Consider the following 14,074-nt stretch of genomic DNA (forward strand, 5'->3'; position numbering starts at 1 on the left):
AGGAGGCGGCGATAAAGTGAACCTTTCCTTGTTTCTTTTTAACGAAGAAAAACCGCCGATTAAAAAAAGACCACCGGCAGCGCGAAGACAAGCAAGCGCACCAGATAATATTACATTTACAGAGGTATTAATTTTTATTTCCACCAACACCTCCTCATGTATTTTGAATCATGTTCTTCTCCAAACGAAACGGTTGTTTGGTTTCTGGCTAATGTCGAATTAGGTTAGAGCTCATGCACGATATCAGTCTCGCTAACGTTTACCAACACTACGGTGTAATTAGAAAGTATGTGGTTCTCGTTTTCAGCCAGACTTGAGCAAACAACTGATTGCCGTCTGTGTCGCGTTACTTTAAGTTATCTCAAGTAACTGTAACTTACTCGAATTCTGACAGGAAATGAATCCGCTGCTAACTACAAAGGGCTGTGAGTTAGCATAGCATGCTAATTTAGCAGGGTCTACTGCGACGTCTTACTGAATGATGTATCTGTCCTTGTCCACAATGCACACATCGAATAAATGCCCTCTAGACGACCCACACGCTTACATTCGTGTGATTTGTGTTTTTTTAATGGAGATGGGAGACAGTGACGACGAGTATGATCGAAGGAGAAGGGACAAATTCAGACGGGAAAGGAGTGACTACGACCGTTCCAGAGAGAGAGAAGACAGACATAGAGATGAGTGGAATGACAGGTAAATCAAGTATGTGTAGACTCACTCAAAATAGTTAAATGTTACTCTAGTCACATTTGGATTCGGACTCCAGAATTATAATTTGTTCTTCTCACATCCATGATTTTAAGTTTGTTTATTTGATCCCTTCATAACGCCCATGTGTCATTTATCATTTTTGTTGGCTTCCATTTGCCAGAGAGTGGGACAGGGGTAGGGAACGGAGAAGCCGTGGGGAGTACCGGGATTACGACAGAGGTCGCAGGGAGAGGTTCACCCCTCCCAGGCACGACATGAGTCCCCAACAGAAGCGCATGAGAAGGGACTGGTGAGTTTAGCTGAGTCCCATTCCTCACCATTTACATTTGATGTTCTTTAATTTGTCCTTAATTACTCTAACCTGCCAGGGATGACCATGGTGGCGATCCCTACCGTGGCGGGTACGACATGGGCTATGGAGGAGGGGGACCCAGTTACGGTCCCCCGCAGCAATGGGGGCACCCGGACATGCACCTCATGCAGCCTCATCACGGTATTCCCATTCAGGCTAGGTGAGAGACTTGAATGATACTGAAAGGACCTTTGAGATATTTGGTCCTCATTTGTCTGGTGTGGGCTGAGGTGGTTTCAGATTATAGATCCTCAAATGAAACATGGGGTCAAAGAAGAAAGCTTGGTTTGTATGCACCTTGTGCCATTGTTATTCTGAATTACAGAAAGAAATGTAAGCAAATCTTATATTCGGGAAATACTGAAAAGACAAGAACTGTGAGATTTGCAGTTCTGTTCATTAAGCCGCTAAAAGGATCCCCTCGTCTTGTGTCAGGCTCGGGAACATCCATGAAATGGATTTTGGTCCGCCACCACCAATCATGAAGAGTTTTAAGGAGTTCCTGATTTCCTTGGATGATTCCGTTGATGAGACTGAAGCTGTCAAGCGCTACAATGAGTACAAGCTTGACTACCGCCGGCAACAGATGCAGGACTTCTTTTTGGCTCATAAAGATGAAGAGTGGTACGGTCTGAATTCTCTTGTCTTTCATTGCCTTAATTATCATTCTTGGTAGCCTTGTTCTTAATATATTCCGTTGGTAGAATCTCCATAAGTATGCTAATCATGATCACAATTCGTAAATAGGATTTGTTTTAGAATAGTGTGCTGGCCTGGTCCTGTAGTGGGTGCCTATGCTATAAAGTTAATTATGTAATGTGTCGCTGATGCATAAAGAATTTACCTTGCCAATTAAGCGCTTAATAATTCAATCGGCTAATTTCTTCTGGAGTAACTTGATTTTTTTTGTTGCACCCACGCTGTAGGAACAGGCCCACAATTTTACTTTTGACTTGTGTGAAAATCAACCCAAATTCCACATCGAGTTGCAGTTGCTGCTCTGCATACTGCATGTTTGGAAAGAGTCACACAGGTCTCAGTAAAACCTGACAAATTCCTTCCCAGTAGCACCAATTAAGCATTCCTTCCCGAACAAGCTACACACTTACTTTTAAAATGAAGTCACAACAAATCATTGTTTAAAACACTTGGGTTGATTTTCAAGATTTACATTTTTTTTCAGCTTTCCTGTTAATGCTTATTGTATTTGTTTCACAGGCCTCATGTAATTTATTTCTCTTTTGACATAACCATTTTCCTCCCTTCGTCCCCTACAACCACGGTGCGTCTTTCTCAAGGAAAAGTGGAAGTCTGCAAGAATCCGACTTAGACAGCAAGGGCATGCACTGCGCACAATGCAGTTGCTCTTAGACACACAGTACCAGGGCTTTTAGACAGATAGGTCAACTTGTCTCCCGCGCTCTGAGTTTTCTTGTTTTCGGGTTTTTCCTCCACCGTTTTCTTTTTCTATTTGGACCAAATCGAATCCCTAAACTCAATACGTGTATACAGAAACACCAATGGGGTGAAGCGGAGCCCATTCTTACAGAAGAGACCTCTCTGTATTTATTTTGTTAATAAAGTGGCAGAACACAAGGTAACTGTAGTTCACTCAATGAATACTTCAATATGTAAATGTTTTTTTTTTGTGTGTGTGTATTTGTGCTGTAATTTTCTTCTATTGTGATCAGTTGATCTCCCAACTTTTCTAATGTTTACCAACAAACCATCTAAGACTTAAAAGAACACTGTATTAAATCAGCTTGTATATTTGATTGATCCACTGATTTGATTTTGCATTTTCTCAAATTTCCAGCACAATATCAAATGAATATCAGGAATGATTATTTGCAATTGTACCATATTGATTTGGGTGTAATTCTGTGCTTTCTAACTTCTGCATCCCGTACATCTCGCCCCTCGCCATTCCCTCCCTGCTGTTTTGTGGACCCCCAACTCTGGACGCAGGTTCAGGTCCAAATACCACCCAGAAGAGGCCAGTCGGCTCAAGTCGGAGGCATTGAGAGCACTGAACAACCGCCTGAATGTCTTTATGTTTCTGATGGAGAATGGCTGGTTCAATAACCTCTCTTTGGACATTGAACAGACACCAGCAATCATCAAGGTCCTGGATGCGGGTGAGAATTCTGTTTAACGCCATCAGTGTTGTTGCAGGATGACAATTTTGTGTTAGGACCTGCACAATTCCACCTCTCCCCTGCTTTCAGCTGTGATAAAGATGGAAGGAGGGACAGACCACGATCTCCGCATCTTGGAATTGCCTTCTGAGGAGGAGGAAGAAAGGGAGAAATCGGCATCTGGTGGAGCTGAACCCCCCAAGAGCGACCATCACAAGAACATGGATGGAGATGGCAAACCCTCAGTGACAAAAGACAAGAATGAGAAAGTATGATTGGTTTTGGCCGTGTCTGGGTGAGCTAGTGACTCAATTTGTCAATACGTGTTGATTTTTAATCAATGAGAAGTCAACATTTCAGAATGGCACATGTAGAAAAATGCTCGGGCACAAGAAGAATGAACGATTATTGCAATGTCATGGTCATCCATGCCTAATGTTGACCATGTCCAACCATCTCAAAGGATGAGAGCAATTCAATCTCCGCTGAGAGGATGGCCGCAGGAGGCGATGTTGTCAAAATGGAGGCAGCGAAAGAAGCAGGCAAAGAAATAATACTTGGACCCAAGAAGGTTTGTGTTACCTTCGCCAGGTTTTTAGCGCGAAACAAATATCCCAGGTGGCGGTCACATGTTCTATCACTATCCTCTGATTTACCCAGCCGAGGAGAAAGAGGAAGCGCAGCGGTGACAGCGACGACGAAGCCAGCGCTTCTGAAAGCGACTCTGACTCGGAATCTGACTCAAACTCTGTTTGCTCTGAAAAGTCGGTAAAGAAAGAAGAGGTGGAAGACAAGGAGGACGGTGGAGGTGAGAAATCCAATCTTGTGAGAAGCATTTTAAGAGTTAGGCCACACACTCACTCACACAAGAATCTGTGGACTCTTATGTAACGGTTTAGAGGGAAAACCGAAGCAGAATGCTGAAGAGCAGGAGAAAGTGGAGAAAAAGGTTAAAGATGATACTCCGAGACCACGGCCTCTTCACAAGACTTGCTCGCTCTTCATGAGGAGCATCGCCCCCACCATTTCCAAGGCTGAGATTGTAGCTGTCAGTTGATCTATTGAAGCAGCACTCATTACTCTTCACTGACCGTACATTTCCTTTCAGCATACTCGAATGACTTTTTTTATTTTTTTTATTTTTTTTTTTTTTGTAGCTGTGTCGCCGCTACCCTGGCTTCCTACGCGTCTGCTTGGCTGATCCCCATCCAGAGCGCAGGTTAGTTTGTGTAAATGCAAACTTTGGCTTTCTTTAAAATGTTTATTTGAATATCATGGTTCCTTAGTGTTCCCATAAAGCGGTACCTTGACTTATAAGTTTACTTTGTTCCTTGACCAAGCATGTAATTGATTTTTTTAAAAAGTTGCAGCTCTTTTTTAAAATAATCTAGTAATCTGTTGATGAATTGATGAATCCAAGAACCAAAAAAAGACGTTTTATTTTCCAGCCTTTTCTTAAAACGTGTAAAAGCAGATGTTTGAAAATGTTTTCTTTTTATTCAACACAAAGATAATCAGTCTGCTTTCATGAAGGACTACAGAAATCTGATTATTATTGACTGTTGGGAGTCTGAACTTGTGTGCTGGAGTCAGTCAGTTTAGCTTTTTACCACAACAGTGTGAGCATTTGCTCCAGTCCTTGCAAGTGTTTTCATTTTGTATTTGTGTTTGACTGTTTGCAGTTAATTAAATGGTTACAAGTGCTTGGATGACCGTGGTTTTTAAATTGTGGCTAACGGCATGGAGCAAAAACTTCAAACTAAACTGAATGCTTTTGCAGGTTTTACAGACGCTGCTGGGTGACGTTTGACCGCAGTGTCAACATCAAAGAGGTCTGCTGGAATCTTCAGAACATTCGTGTAAGTGAATTGAATGCTCTCTGCAATTCCATTCGCTGTACTGCAAACTAGACCTCAGTCGACATTGTGCGTTCTTGTGAGATGCCTATTGGACTGTTCACCATCTCAACTGTGCCCTTTCACAGCCGCGTGACTGCGAGTTGGCCCCCAGTGTGAACAGGGACCTTGCACGGAGGGTGCGCAATGTGAACGGCATCACTCAGCACAAGCAGGTCCTTCGCAACGACATCAAAATGGCTGCCAAACTCATTCACTCCCTGGACGAGAAAGGAGATCTGTGGTGCAACCCGCCTCAGGAAGAGGGCCAAAGCACAGAAGTATTTCACAGTGTTGTTTTTCCACCCATCAGTATTTAGCAATATAGATTGCCTTAGTAACACTTGTAAATTGTGCTTGTCAATTCAGAAGATGCAAAATCCCATCTTGAAGAATATTACCGATTACCTGATAGAGGAAGTGAGCGCTGAGGAGGAGGAGCTCCTGGGCTCCTCTGGTGGGATGGATCAAGAAGAGAATGTCAAGGAGGGCCACTCGACAGAAATGACTGTGGAAAAGGATGAGAAACTTGCCAAGGTTTGATTGGAAGACTTCGGACTTACCTTATTTATTGAGTTCATGCTTTCTCACGTGTTTCTTCCTTGCTCAGGTTTTGGACCATCTTATTCTTTATCTGCGCATTGTGCATTCCATTGATTACTACAATGCCTGCGAATACCCGAGTGAGGACGAAATGCCGAACCGCTGCGGCATGATCCACGTCCGTGGGCCCGTTCCTCCGAACCGCATATCGCACGGAGAAGGTCAGTGCCTTGTGTGGCGTACCACGAGTATGTTGGGAAGACAACAGTTACTTTCATGCAGGCATTAATCTCCCTCTCGGTTTATGTGCTTGAAGGCATTAACTCCCTAACCCTTTTATCGAATTTTACCCCAGTGGGAGACATAGCATTTATAGTGCTTTGTTTACTGCGTGCACAATGTTTGTGTGTTTTGATTAGTACATGGCCACATCCTGTTTTGTTCCAGCACTGAAATTTAAACACATACAAAATATATATTACCTTAAAATTTGACTTTTTGGGGGGTAATAAATAGTCAGTTCAGCTATAACTTAGTACCAACATCAATACTATACTCTTAATTGTGCTCTGTGTGTTAGTGTGCATGCTTTTTGTGGAATGAAAGCAAGGCCATAGTCTTTATATGCCGGCTTCTGGGTTTATGTATACTCATGAAAAAAAAAGCAAAATACTGTATGTGCCTTCAATAAGATTTCCTTGGTTCAAACGGTGTGTAATTAGACAATCTTCACCGTCTCTCCAATAGTGCAACAATGGCAGAAAGTGTTGGAGGAGAAGCTGAGTGCTTTGTATAGTACAAAAGAAAACCTGTCTGAGGAAGAGGCGGCAAAGATGGGTCGCAAAGACCCTGCTGAGGAGGTGGAGAAGTTTATTTCTGCCAACACGCAGGAGCTTGGAAAGGACAAGTGGCTCTGCCCTCTTAGCGGGAAAAAGTTTAAGGTAACGTTTGTGTTCCAATACAACCTCTTCTTCAGAGTGATCATGGATGTCAGCTGCATCATTTAGTGCAGTGGTTCTCAATCTTTTTACACCATTTCTTCCCATATTTTGGTCCAAAAGAACAACTCCAATGGCTAGTTTGACAGCTAAACTAGCCACTTGAGTAAGCCTGGTTTGGTAAAAGGTGATCAGCAGGGAAGGCAACTGTGTCAGGCTGTCAGCATCAAAGTGGACAGAGTCATTTACGTCTTGGCTCTCCCTGCCTTGGTTGCTGAGCAGCTAGCTGGCTAGCCACTAATGCTAGAGTGATGTCACACACAACAAGCTAAGTTTGAGAGTCAACAAGCAACTGTTGCATCCGTTGACGAGTAGCAAACACAAAGGATAACCTAACAATCACATCTACGAGTGACCTGGCCCGTCTGTCTTGTTTTCAAAATCAAATATAGCCCTGGAGCATGAAAATTGGCCCGCCTCTGATTTCGTGCATACAGTAATTCCAGTTCTCATTCATGTTTGACTGGTTCAGGGTCCAGAGTTTGTGAGAAAACACATCCTGAACAAACATGGGAATAAAATTGAAGAGGTGAAAAAGGAGGTGGTGTTTTTCAACAATTTCCTGATGGATGCCAAGAGGCCGTCTCTGCCGGAGATGAAACTTCCTCCGCTTCCAGCTCCGGGCCAAGGTGGGCTCAGCAGTTGACTGATCACTTCCGAATACAATATTGTTCATAAAGGGGGACTGAATGAAAGGATCACCTGACAATCTTCCAACAGTATGAGATCATTTTCCCTCCATTGTCCCCCCCTTTTTTTTTCCCCCCTACTACAGGATTGCTTTCTCCGATGCCATTTTCTCCTCAAGCTCCCCAGGGTCCAATGGGCTTTGCGCAGCCCCGCCCTCCTCTTATGGGTTACGGTGGTATGTTCTTGAATTGCCTGACTAGCAATCTTTCTTATTTGTAGTTAGTTACGCCTAATTGCATCCCCAATTGCAGGGGTACCCCCTTACCCCCCCAACAATTTTGGCGGGGGACGAGGAAACTACGACAACTTCCGTGGACAAGGCGGATATCTGGGCAAACCTCGCAACATCAGGTAAAACCACGACTCTGAAGTCTATGGACTTGTGTATTCATAATCATTTGTGGGCTCCACCCCCGCCCCCTTTCCTTTTGATTTCAGAATGTCGCGGGGCGATCCACGAAACATCATTGAATATCGGGACCTGGACGCACCGGATGATATGGATTTCTTTTAGAAGGTTCCCTTGACCCTTTGTCCTCATTCATTGCCCCCATGTACTGTAGTATCTTTGTTACGAGTTTCATCTTGTAATGATTTTGCAAAGTATAATGAACCTTAGATGTACACTTGTTACTCAATAAAGCTCTCATCCCCGAACATTTATCTGCATTCAAGGCCTCAAGCTGGGCGCTACAAAGATCAAAAGCCAACAACGAATCATTTGATCTTTGAGTGAGTCAAAGCATGATACGTTGGAACGCTTCTTTTTAATAAGATGCTGTGTTGTATTGTCAAGATGTTTTCATATCCAGGTCTGGTTGGCAAACACCCTGACACAAACAGCTGTAGTGGTGGTGAACGGATGCTCTCTACTGGGTAAAATGTGAACTACAGCCGTGTCTTCCAGTCATGAGAAATGTTTATAGTGAAATGGATTGCACTTGGTTGTGTCACACGCTCCTTGTAGGACTTCATTAAAAGCAAAAAAAACAGCGATTGTATTTTTCTTCAATTGAATACTTATTAGCCATATAAACTTGTTACAAAAAAGAAAGGCATCATTGTCTTCAAATCACACACCTTTATAAACACAGTTAATGTATCGACGTCATTCAGCCAATATTTAAGTTCGACTCCTTGCTGCCCCGTGTTTAAAATGACACTGACTTACATTTCGGCCCGCCTGACATGTTCATGTTAAATTCTCACATTTTTCAGCAGTACTGTTGAAGGGATTATCATTGTTTCTTTTCAAACAAACTCACGAGGTGTAGTCCATTGGAGAGGGTCACGAGGAAGCTAAAACAACTAAATCAAACAAAGCTTGTGACTCTCCGATAGTCCACAGCTGACCTTGTGCTCATGAAATAAATTCGACAGGGCGTCCATGTAGAGTTTATGATAGTAGTCGACCTCCTCCTCGGTGGGTGTGATGCGCTGGGGTACGGGGATGGGACTTCCCACTGGAAACGAGGACAAAGTTTAGAATTGACCGTACAGCACATGAGTTGCACTTTTTTTTGGAAAGGAACACTTGCCTACTGTGGTGATGGGAGTCCTGGAAGGCAGCACTGCCCAGCGCTCACCAATGAACAGACAGGGTGCGAACCCCATGATCTTTTTGAACAGGTCCTGGAACCTTCGACCCAGTGAACCCTCTGCGAATGTGACCTGCTGGAAGAGCTCCGTTTCCCCAAAGGAGTAAACGGGCACCAAGTCAGCCCTGAGAAAAGTGGAAGCATATGTTATTGTCATGTTAAAAAGCGACTAGCAGGTGAGCACCAGCTTGACCAGTGTTGTCATTTTTTTTTCCTCACCCATATTCAAGCGCTAGTCTGACAAAGCCTTTTCTCTGCTTCACAAGAACTGTCTGTACTCCAGGATGGGAGGCCAGAGACTCTGCAGCGCCCCCTATCACAATCACCACTGCATTTCCTGTGCCACTCTTGGACAGAAGGTGGCCGAGGCTTGGCTTGCTGACGGGACACAGGCCTATTCAAACAAAGTAAGATTATAAGCATCATTCAGTGTTTATTTATGGAGCTATTGACACAATCTGGATGTTAAGTACCTGCAGCCATGATGTAATCCCGAAAGAGTGGGATCCTAAAGAGTCCGGCCAATATGGCTAGGGAGACGTACATCCCTGGGAAAGCCTCTGAGAAGCCGCAGCACTCTATGTTGAAGCAGCCAAAGGCTCCGATGCTCATTATGCCGTGCGGGTGACAGCCGAGGATGTAGTTTTTGTTTGGATTCAGCTCGGCCGTCTTCACCAGCTAAATAAGGCAATGAACCCATGTTTTCGGTGAACTTCCTCAAACTTTTTGAAGTGGATGAGAGGTAAAATGTGCATTTAAAAAAACATACTAAATGGGGATTCACCTTGATAGGAAAATAGTTTCTGTAGTGTTCCCAAACTTTCCACCTCCTCACAGATGGATTTCTCCTGCCACCTGATAGGACAATGTTTTATGACTGATGTGTTCTATTTGGGTGAAATAAAATAGTATCATTTTAAAGTTGCTCTTTGGATAAATTATAAATAAACCGAACAACCTGATGCATTTGAAAGTAAAGTCCTAGCACTCAAAATTGTCCATCGATGTAAATATGAGCGGGATTGGTTATTTGTATGTGTGCTACAATTGACAGGCGACCATTCAGTCAAGTCTCTACCCGGCCTCTTGCTGTGTGGAATGGTTTGTATCATTTTATTTATGGAGATCATAACTTGATCCTGGAGTTGTATACTTGAAACTACAAATCAGAAATTCCATCTGAATGGTGAGAGGTACCGTTGCCAGAAAACAAAAATAGGCTTACAATGTGGGTTAATACATTGCGTAATACATCCCCAGATAGCATGCAAATGACTAGCTCTTTTGAAACATGCAATAAATCGGAGCGAGTGGTATTACTGGACATTTATTTGAAAAGACCTGCACATTTGAACACGTTTTATGTTAAAACAACTCATTGGCTCGGTCTGAATTCTTCACTGTGACCTCTCCTGGCTGTGAGCGGTGTTAGCTGATGACATCAGAGCAATTCTACAACACATGCTTTCATTTTTATGGCTATACCAAGATGTCATTTTTGCTCTAATTTCTATGATTGCATTCACTTTTTTTTTTAAATTGCGGAAGCCAATATAACAGAACCACCAATTCTTCTGACTGATAAAATAAGTCACCCACTTCTAATAAGCACATCTAGTTTGAATTAATTGAGAAATGGTAAACAACATAATCCTGTTTTGTTGACGTCCCTTGGATGCACCCTGTGCACATCAAAAGGGAATCTAAAACTGTTTCCGCTTTGTTTGCTTGTATCCCGCAACATTTATTCTTGTGTGTAAATGCCCAATACCATTTGTGTAAAGTTATTTCCATTTACCTTTCTCAGGCGTCTGCCAGTCAATGACGAGCCATATGAAGTACAGAGTGGGAAACAGCCACAGTGGTGTAAACATCAGACCCACCATCAAGATGATGCAAGTCACTCCTGAAGACGGATGCAAGCTGAGTTTTTATAAGCCATGCCAGTGTGCACTAACAAGAGCGAAAATGTGCAAATGAAGGCGACATACCCAAGAAGAGAAAGGTCAGTACCCATTGCAGAACACTCAAGGCCTCTATAAAGTCCTTATTTCGAGTTTTGGGCGTCGACATGTCGATAACCTGTGGGCTGTTAGCGCCTCTTTAAAGTTCACCACATGAAAGCTTTCAATTTGAAGAACTTGTTTTCACGTAACTTTCAAACGTGAATGTGACAAGAAGTGTGGAACAAACTTATTAATTCATAAAAACAACCGATTATGAACAATATACTGAGAAATGTAATTAGCTAAATTGTCATCTACAATTAGGGTAAAGTAAGACATTCCGTTAAAAAAAAAGTGCATTACTATTCACCATTTTTCTAGATAAGAAATGACTTAGAATAACAAACGTACTGTTTGACAAAAGAAATGAGCCAATGAGCTTAAAGATTGACTCAAAAGTTCTTTTAAAACATGCACATTTCAGCAGGCTTCAGGCCATCAGATTGGCGTTCATTAATAAGAGTACACATGGTAGATCACACTGTATGTGACCTAAAAAAAAAGGAATTGCTATTCATTTAAGAGAAAAGAAGCTTATGAGACATGACTGCATAAGCATTAATAAGCGCTCTCTACGTTTTTTTTAAAAGAAGACCAAAGGCGCATCAACTGACTTCCTGCTGAATAAGCTCACGGGCAAAAGCGGCAACGAGCCTTCCGAACTTATACAGCAATCGTAAACACAGAAAGCACATGAATCCAAATAGCTCCCATGGAATCTCAAGTACGTGCCACAATCAAGAAAGTCAACAAACAACTTCACCTGCTAACTGCTTTCGTTGTCTTTTTGAAAGGATGTTCATGGAGCAGTGCAGCCAAAATCACACCACGCGCTGTGCACTTTGACCGAATCGTGGAAAAGCTCCTGATAACAAATCCACTCCCCCCCCGATACTTTGTCACGCCAGCAATCGGCGCACCAGATAAAAACCTGCAATGCTTTCCAATTGTATGTTGTTGTTTGGTCCACATCTGCCATGTCTTGTGGATCACTAAATCCCTACATTCCACATTCAGTGGTCATTATCTAACTTCAAAGCAGCGCAGACAACATTACGGCAAAGGTTACAAAAGAGTCAGTCTTTATCTTGATGCGCCCCTCCTCCCCCTCTCCACCTTACAAGTACTCCCACTGTTACCAGAACAGTTTGTCTTTGAGCACTACAGAAACAGTATTTCTCTTGCTTTAGGCCCGGGCTCAGTTGAACTGACTTTAAATGTCAAAAGTACCACTTCCTTCCTGCAAGGCGTCCAAAATACAAACACTTTAATTGTAAAACGCTGCACTGCTGGGACATTGTGATTGTCATGGGGTTCACGTTTGCGCTTTACATGGAGAAACAACATATTTCCTATGATGTAGCAATGTTGTAAAATTTAAAAGGAAAGTCAAGTTATGGCCCTGCTGGACTAAACACGGCATTCTGATTCATATTGCGTTTGTGGAATATTAATTGAGCAGAAAAAGTCACCTATTTTATTCATTTCAGCGGACGGCCTTTTTACCACTTTCTTTGGATTGAAAATGACAGCGCAGTTGCTCAGGTAACAACCAATCACGGCTCGGCTTGTGAACATCAAATGACCAAACTCAAAAAGCCATGATTATGATTGGTCGTTACCTGACCCCGAGCAACTGTGACAATATTTTCAGTCGACAGTAAGTGGGCAAATTGGCCGCCCGATGAGAAGAATAAAATGGGTGGCTTTTTCTGCCTAATTCACCTTCCACAAATGTAATGTTAATCAAAGTGCCATGTTTAGACTAGTGGGTGCTGAATTGTATATTGCTGTTGTAAAAAAAAAAAAAATAAATAATAATTTTACATGGCTTCTTTTTTGACAAGCTTCCAAATTTGGGGCCCCAGTTTCAGGACCATGGACAGCCCTCTTTGTCCTCAACTCTTTACACACCATAATACATAGTTGTATGGGCTAAAAAAAAAAAAAATAAAATTGTGAGTCACATGCAACAACACCCCCCTCCTCATTGTTAGTGACAGTCAAAGCCGTAAAGCTCCATCGTAGAGAGCGGCGAGTCGCCTCACCTCATTGAAATGCAGTCATCATCAAGTTATTAATCCTGCTGATACTTTTGTCGCCGTCTGAACACCTGTGCGGGCGGATGGTAGGCGTGAAGGAGCTTTTAACGACACATTTCACAGGAGCCTTGGGTGCAGCGTTTGCAATCTGACAACAAAATATTGGATATTTTCAACGATCATCCCTTTTCCTGATCGAGTGTAGATTCTTTCGCTGTTTACTAGCCTGGAGTTAAAACACAAAATATCAAGCAACAAGGATGGGAATGTGTTGCAGTGGCTTGTAGGAATAAGTATTACCTTCTGCGCTCTGAGTGTAGTTCATAAGTCACAGTGACAGAAGCATAGTTCAGAATTCTGATTGGGCCAGGCGTACCTAATGTTGTGGCCTGGCAATGTATACTTGTATGCATACAAAGGTGTCCGCTCTATTGCGCTCTTGCTGTAGTTTGATCCTGTAATGGACTTTGAGTTTGGCGTAGATGGTCCAATGATCTTTATGGTACACAACAAGCTACCGATGAGTGTTGGCCACAACATTAGGGACACTTGCACAAACCAGACTTTGCAAAAATTTTGAGTTGACACTAGTTGCCTCATTTAGGAGGTGCTCTGCATTTCTAAAACTCCGCGACTACAGTTCACATTGATGTATGAATACATCGCTGAATAACCGGTCAACAGCAAATTTAATCAGCGATTTTTGACGCCGATTTAAAAAATGTCTACTTCTCTATAGTACAACATGTTTGTAAGAGTTTTTTTTTTCAAGTTTTGGCCTACAAAAGTGTCAGGTTTATAATTTGATATGACAAATATACACTTACAAAAGGGAAGAGAAGAGACGTCTCTCTGTTTTTGGTTGCGAGGATATAGAAAGGAGGCTGCTCACAATTCTGTCAGCTGTCCTAAAACGGCACCTCCCTATTCCCTCTCTTTTCATCTGCTTCTTGAGGTCCCTGAGTTACATGAAGGTGAGGCCACCAAGGGGAAGTTTGGGGTGTCAACAAGCTGGCCCCACCCTGACTTTCACTCCAAATTACATGATATTGAAATTTTCATCACATCCTCTGCATGTGCATAAGCCTGATAATCACG

At 42.6% G+C, this 14,074-nt stretch overlaps 2 protein-coding genes across 4 annotated transcripts; one reads left to right on the top strand and one right to left on the bottom strand.

Annotated features, from left to right (window-relative positions):
• The first annotated feature begins 48 nt into the window (after window positions 1-48).
• srrt (serrate RNA effector molecule homolog (Arabidopsis)) lies at window positions 49-8,322 on the top strand. Its single transcript, XM_086130265.1, has 20 exons — window positions 49-124; window positions 578-696; window positions 875-1,003; window positions 1,083-1,226; window positions 1,502-1,690; window positions 3,035-3,204; window positions 3,295-3,473; window positions 3,668-3,775; window positions 3,865-4,012; window positions 4,104-4,252; window positions 4,362-4,423; window positions 4,985-5,063; window positions 5,189-5,380; window positions 5,469-5,636; window positions 5,710-5,863; window positions 6,390-6,583; window positions 7,113-7,269; window positions 7,416-7,505; window positions 7,582-7,681; window positions 7,769-8,322. The coding sequence occupies exons 2-20, from the start codon at window positions 578-580 to the stop codon at window positions 7,842-7,844; spliced, it is 2,607 nt and encodes an 868-aa protein (XP_085986391.1). The 5' UTR covers window positions 49-124; the 3' UTR covers window positions 7,845-8,322.
• A 69-nt stretch (window positions 8,323-8,391) lies between these two features.
• Window positions 8,392-13,932, bottom strand: mogat3b (monoacylglycerol O-acyltransferase 3b). 3 transcript variants are annotated; one of them, XM_086130269.1, is made up of 9 exons: window positions 13,804-13,932; window positions 12,983-13,124; window positions 10,920-11,010; window positions 10,727-10,834; window positions 9,713-9,783; window positions 9,402-9,606; window positions 9,148-9,322; window positions 8,869-9,053; window positions 8,392-8,793 (listed from the first exon to the last, which is right to left on the bottom strand). In XM_086130269.1, the coding sequence occupies exons 3-9, from the start codon at window positions 10,999-11,001 to the stop codon at window positions 8,639-8,641; spliced, it is 981 nt and encodes a 326-aa protein (XP_085986395.1). In that variant the 5' UTR covers window positions 11,002-11,010; window positions 12,983-13,124; window positions 13,804-13,932; the 3' UTR covers window positions 8,392-8,638. The 3 variants fall into 3 exon arrangements, with proteins under 3 accessions (XP_085986395.1, XP_085986394.1, XP_085986393.1); XM_086130268.1 differs by having other exon boundaries at window positions 10,920-11,017; XM_086130267.1 differs by having other exon boundaries at window positions 10,920-11,029.
• Between the last annotated feature and the right edge of the window lie 142 nt (window positions 13,933-14,074).

This window comes from Hippocampus guttulatus, chromosome 15 (assembly GCF_054856545.1).
Source record: "Hippocampus guttulatus isolate MCC_2025c chromosome 15, RoL_Hgut_1.0, whole genome shotgun sequence".
Lineage (NCBI taxonomy): Eukaryota > Metazoa > Chordata > Actinopteri > Syngnathiformes > Syngnathidae > Hippocampus > Hippocampus guttulatus.

Coding starts and splice junctions, on each gene's coding strand:
- srrt (XM_086130265.1), top strand. CDS start 578: ATGGGAGACAGTGACGACGAGTATGATCGAAGGAGAAGGGACAAATTC. Junction 3,474..3,667: donor CAAAAGACAAGAATGAGAAA/GTATGATTGGTT, acceptor ACCATCTCAAAG/GATGAGAGCAATTCAATCTC. Junction 5,381..5,468: donor AAGAGGGCCAAAGCACAGAA/GTATTTCACAGT, acceptor TTGTCAATTCAG/AAGATGCAAAATCCCATCTT.
- mogat3b (XM_086130267.1), bottom strand. Junction 10,835..10,919: donor ACTGACCTTTCTCTTCTTGG/GTATGTCGCCTT, acceptor ATCCGTCTTCAG/GAGTGACTTGCATCATCTTG. Junction 8,794..8,868: donor GACTCCCATCACCACAGTAG/GCAAGTGTTCCT, acceptor CCTCGTTTCCAG/TGGGAAGTCCCATCCCCGTA.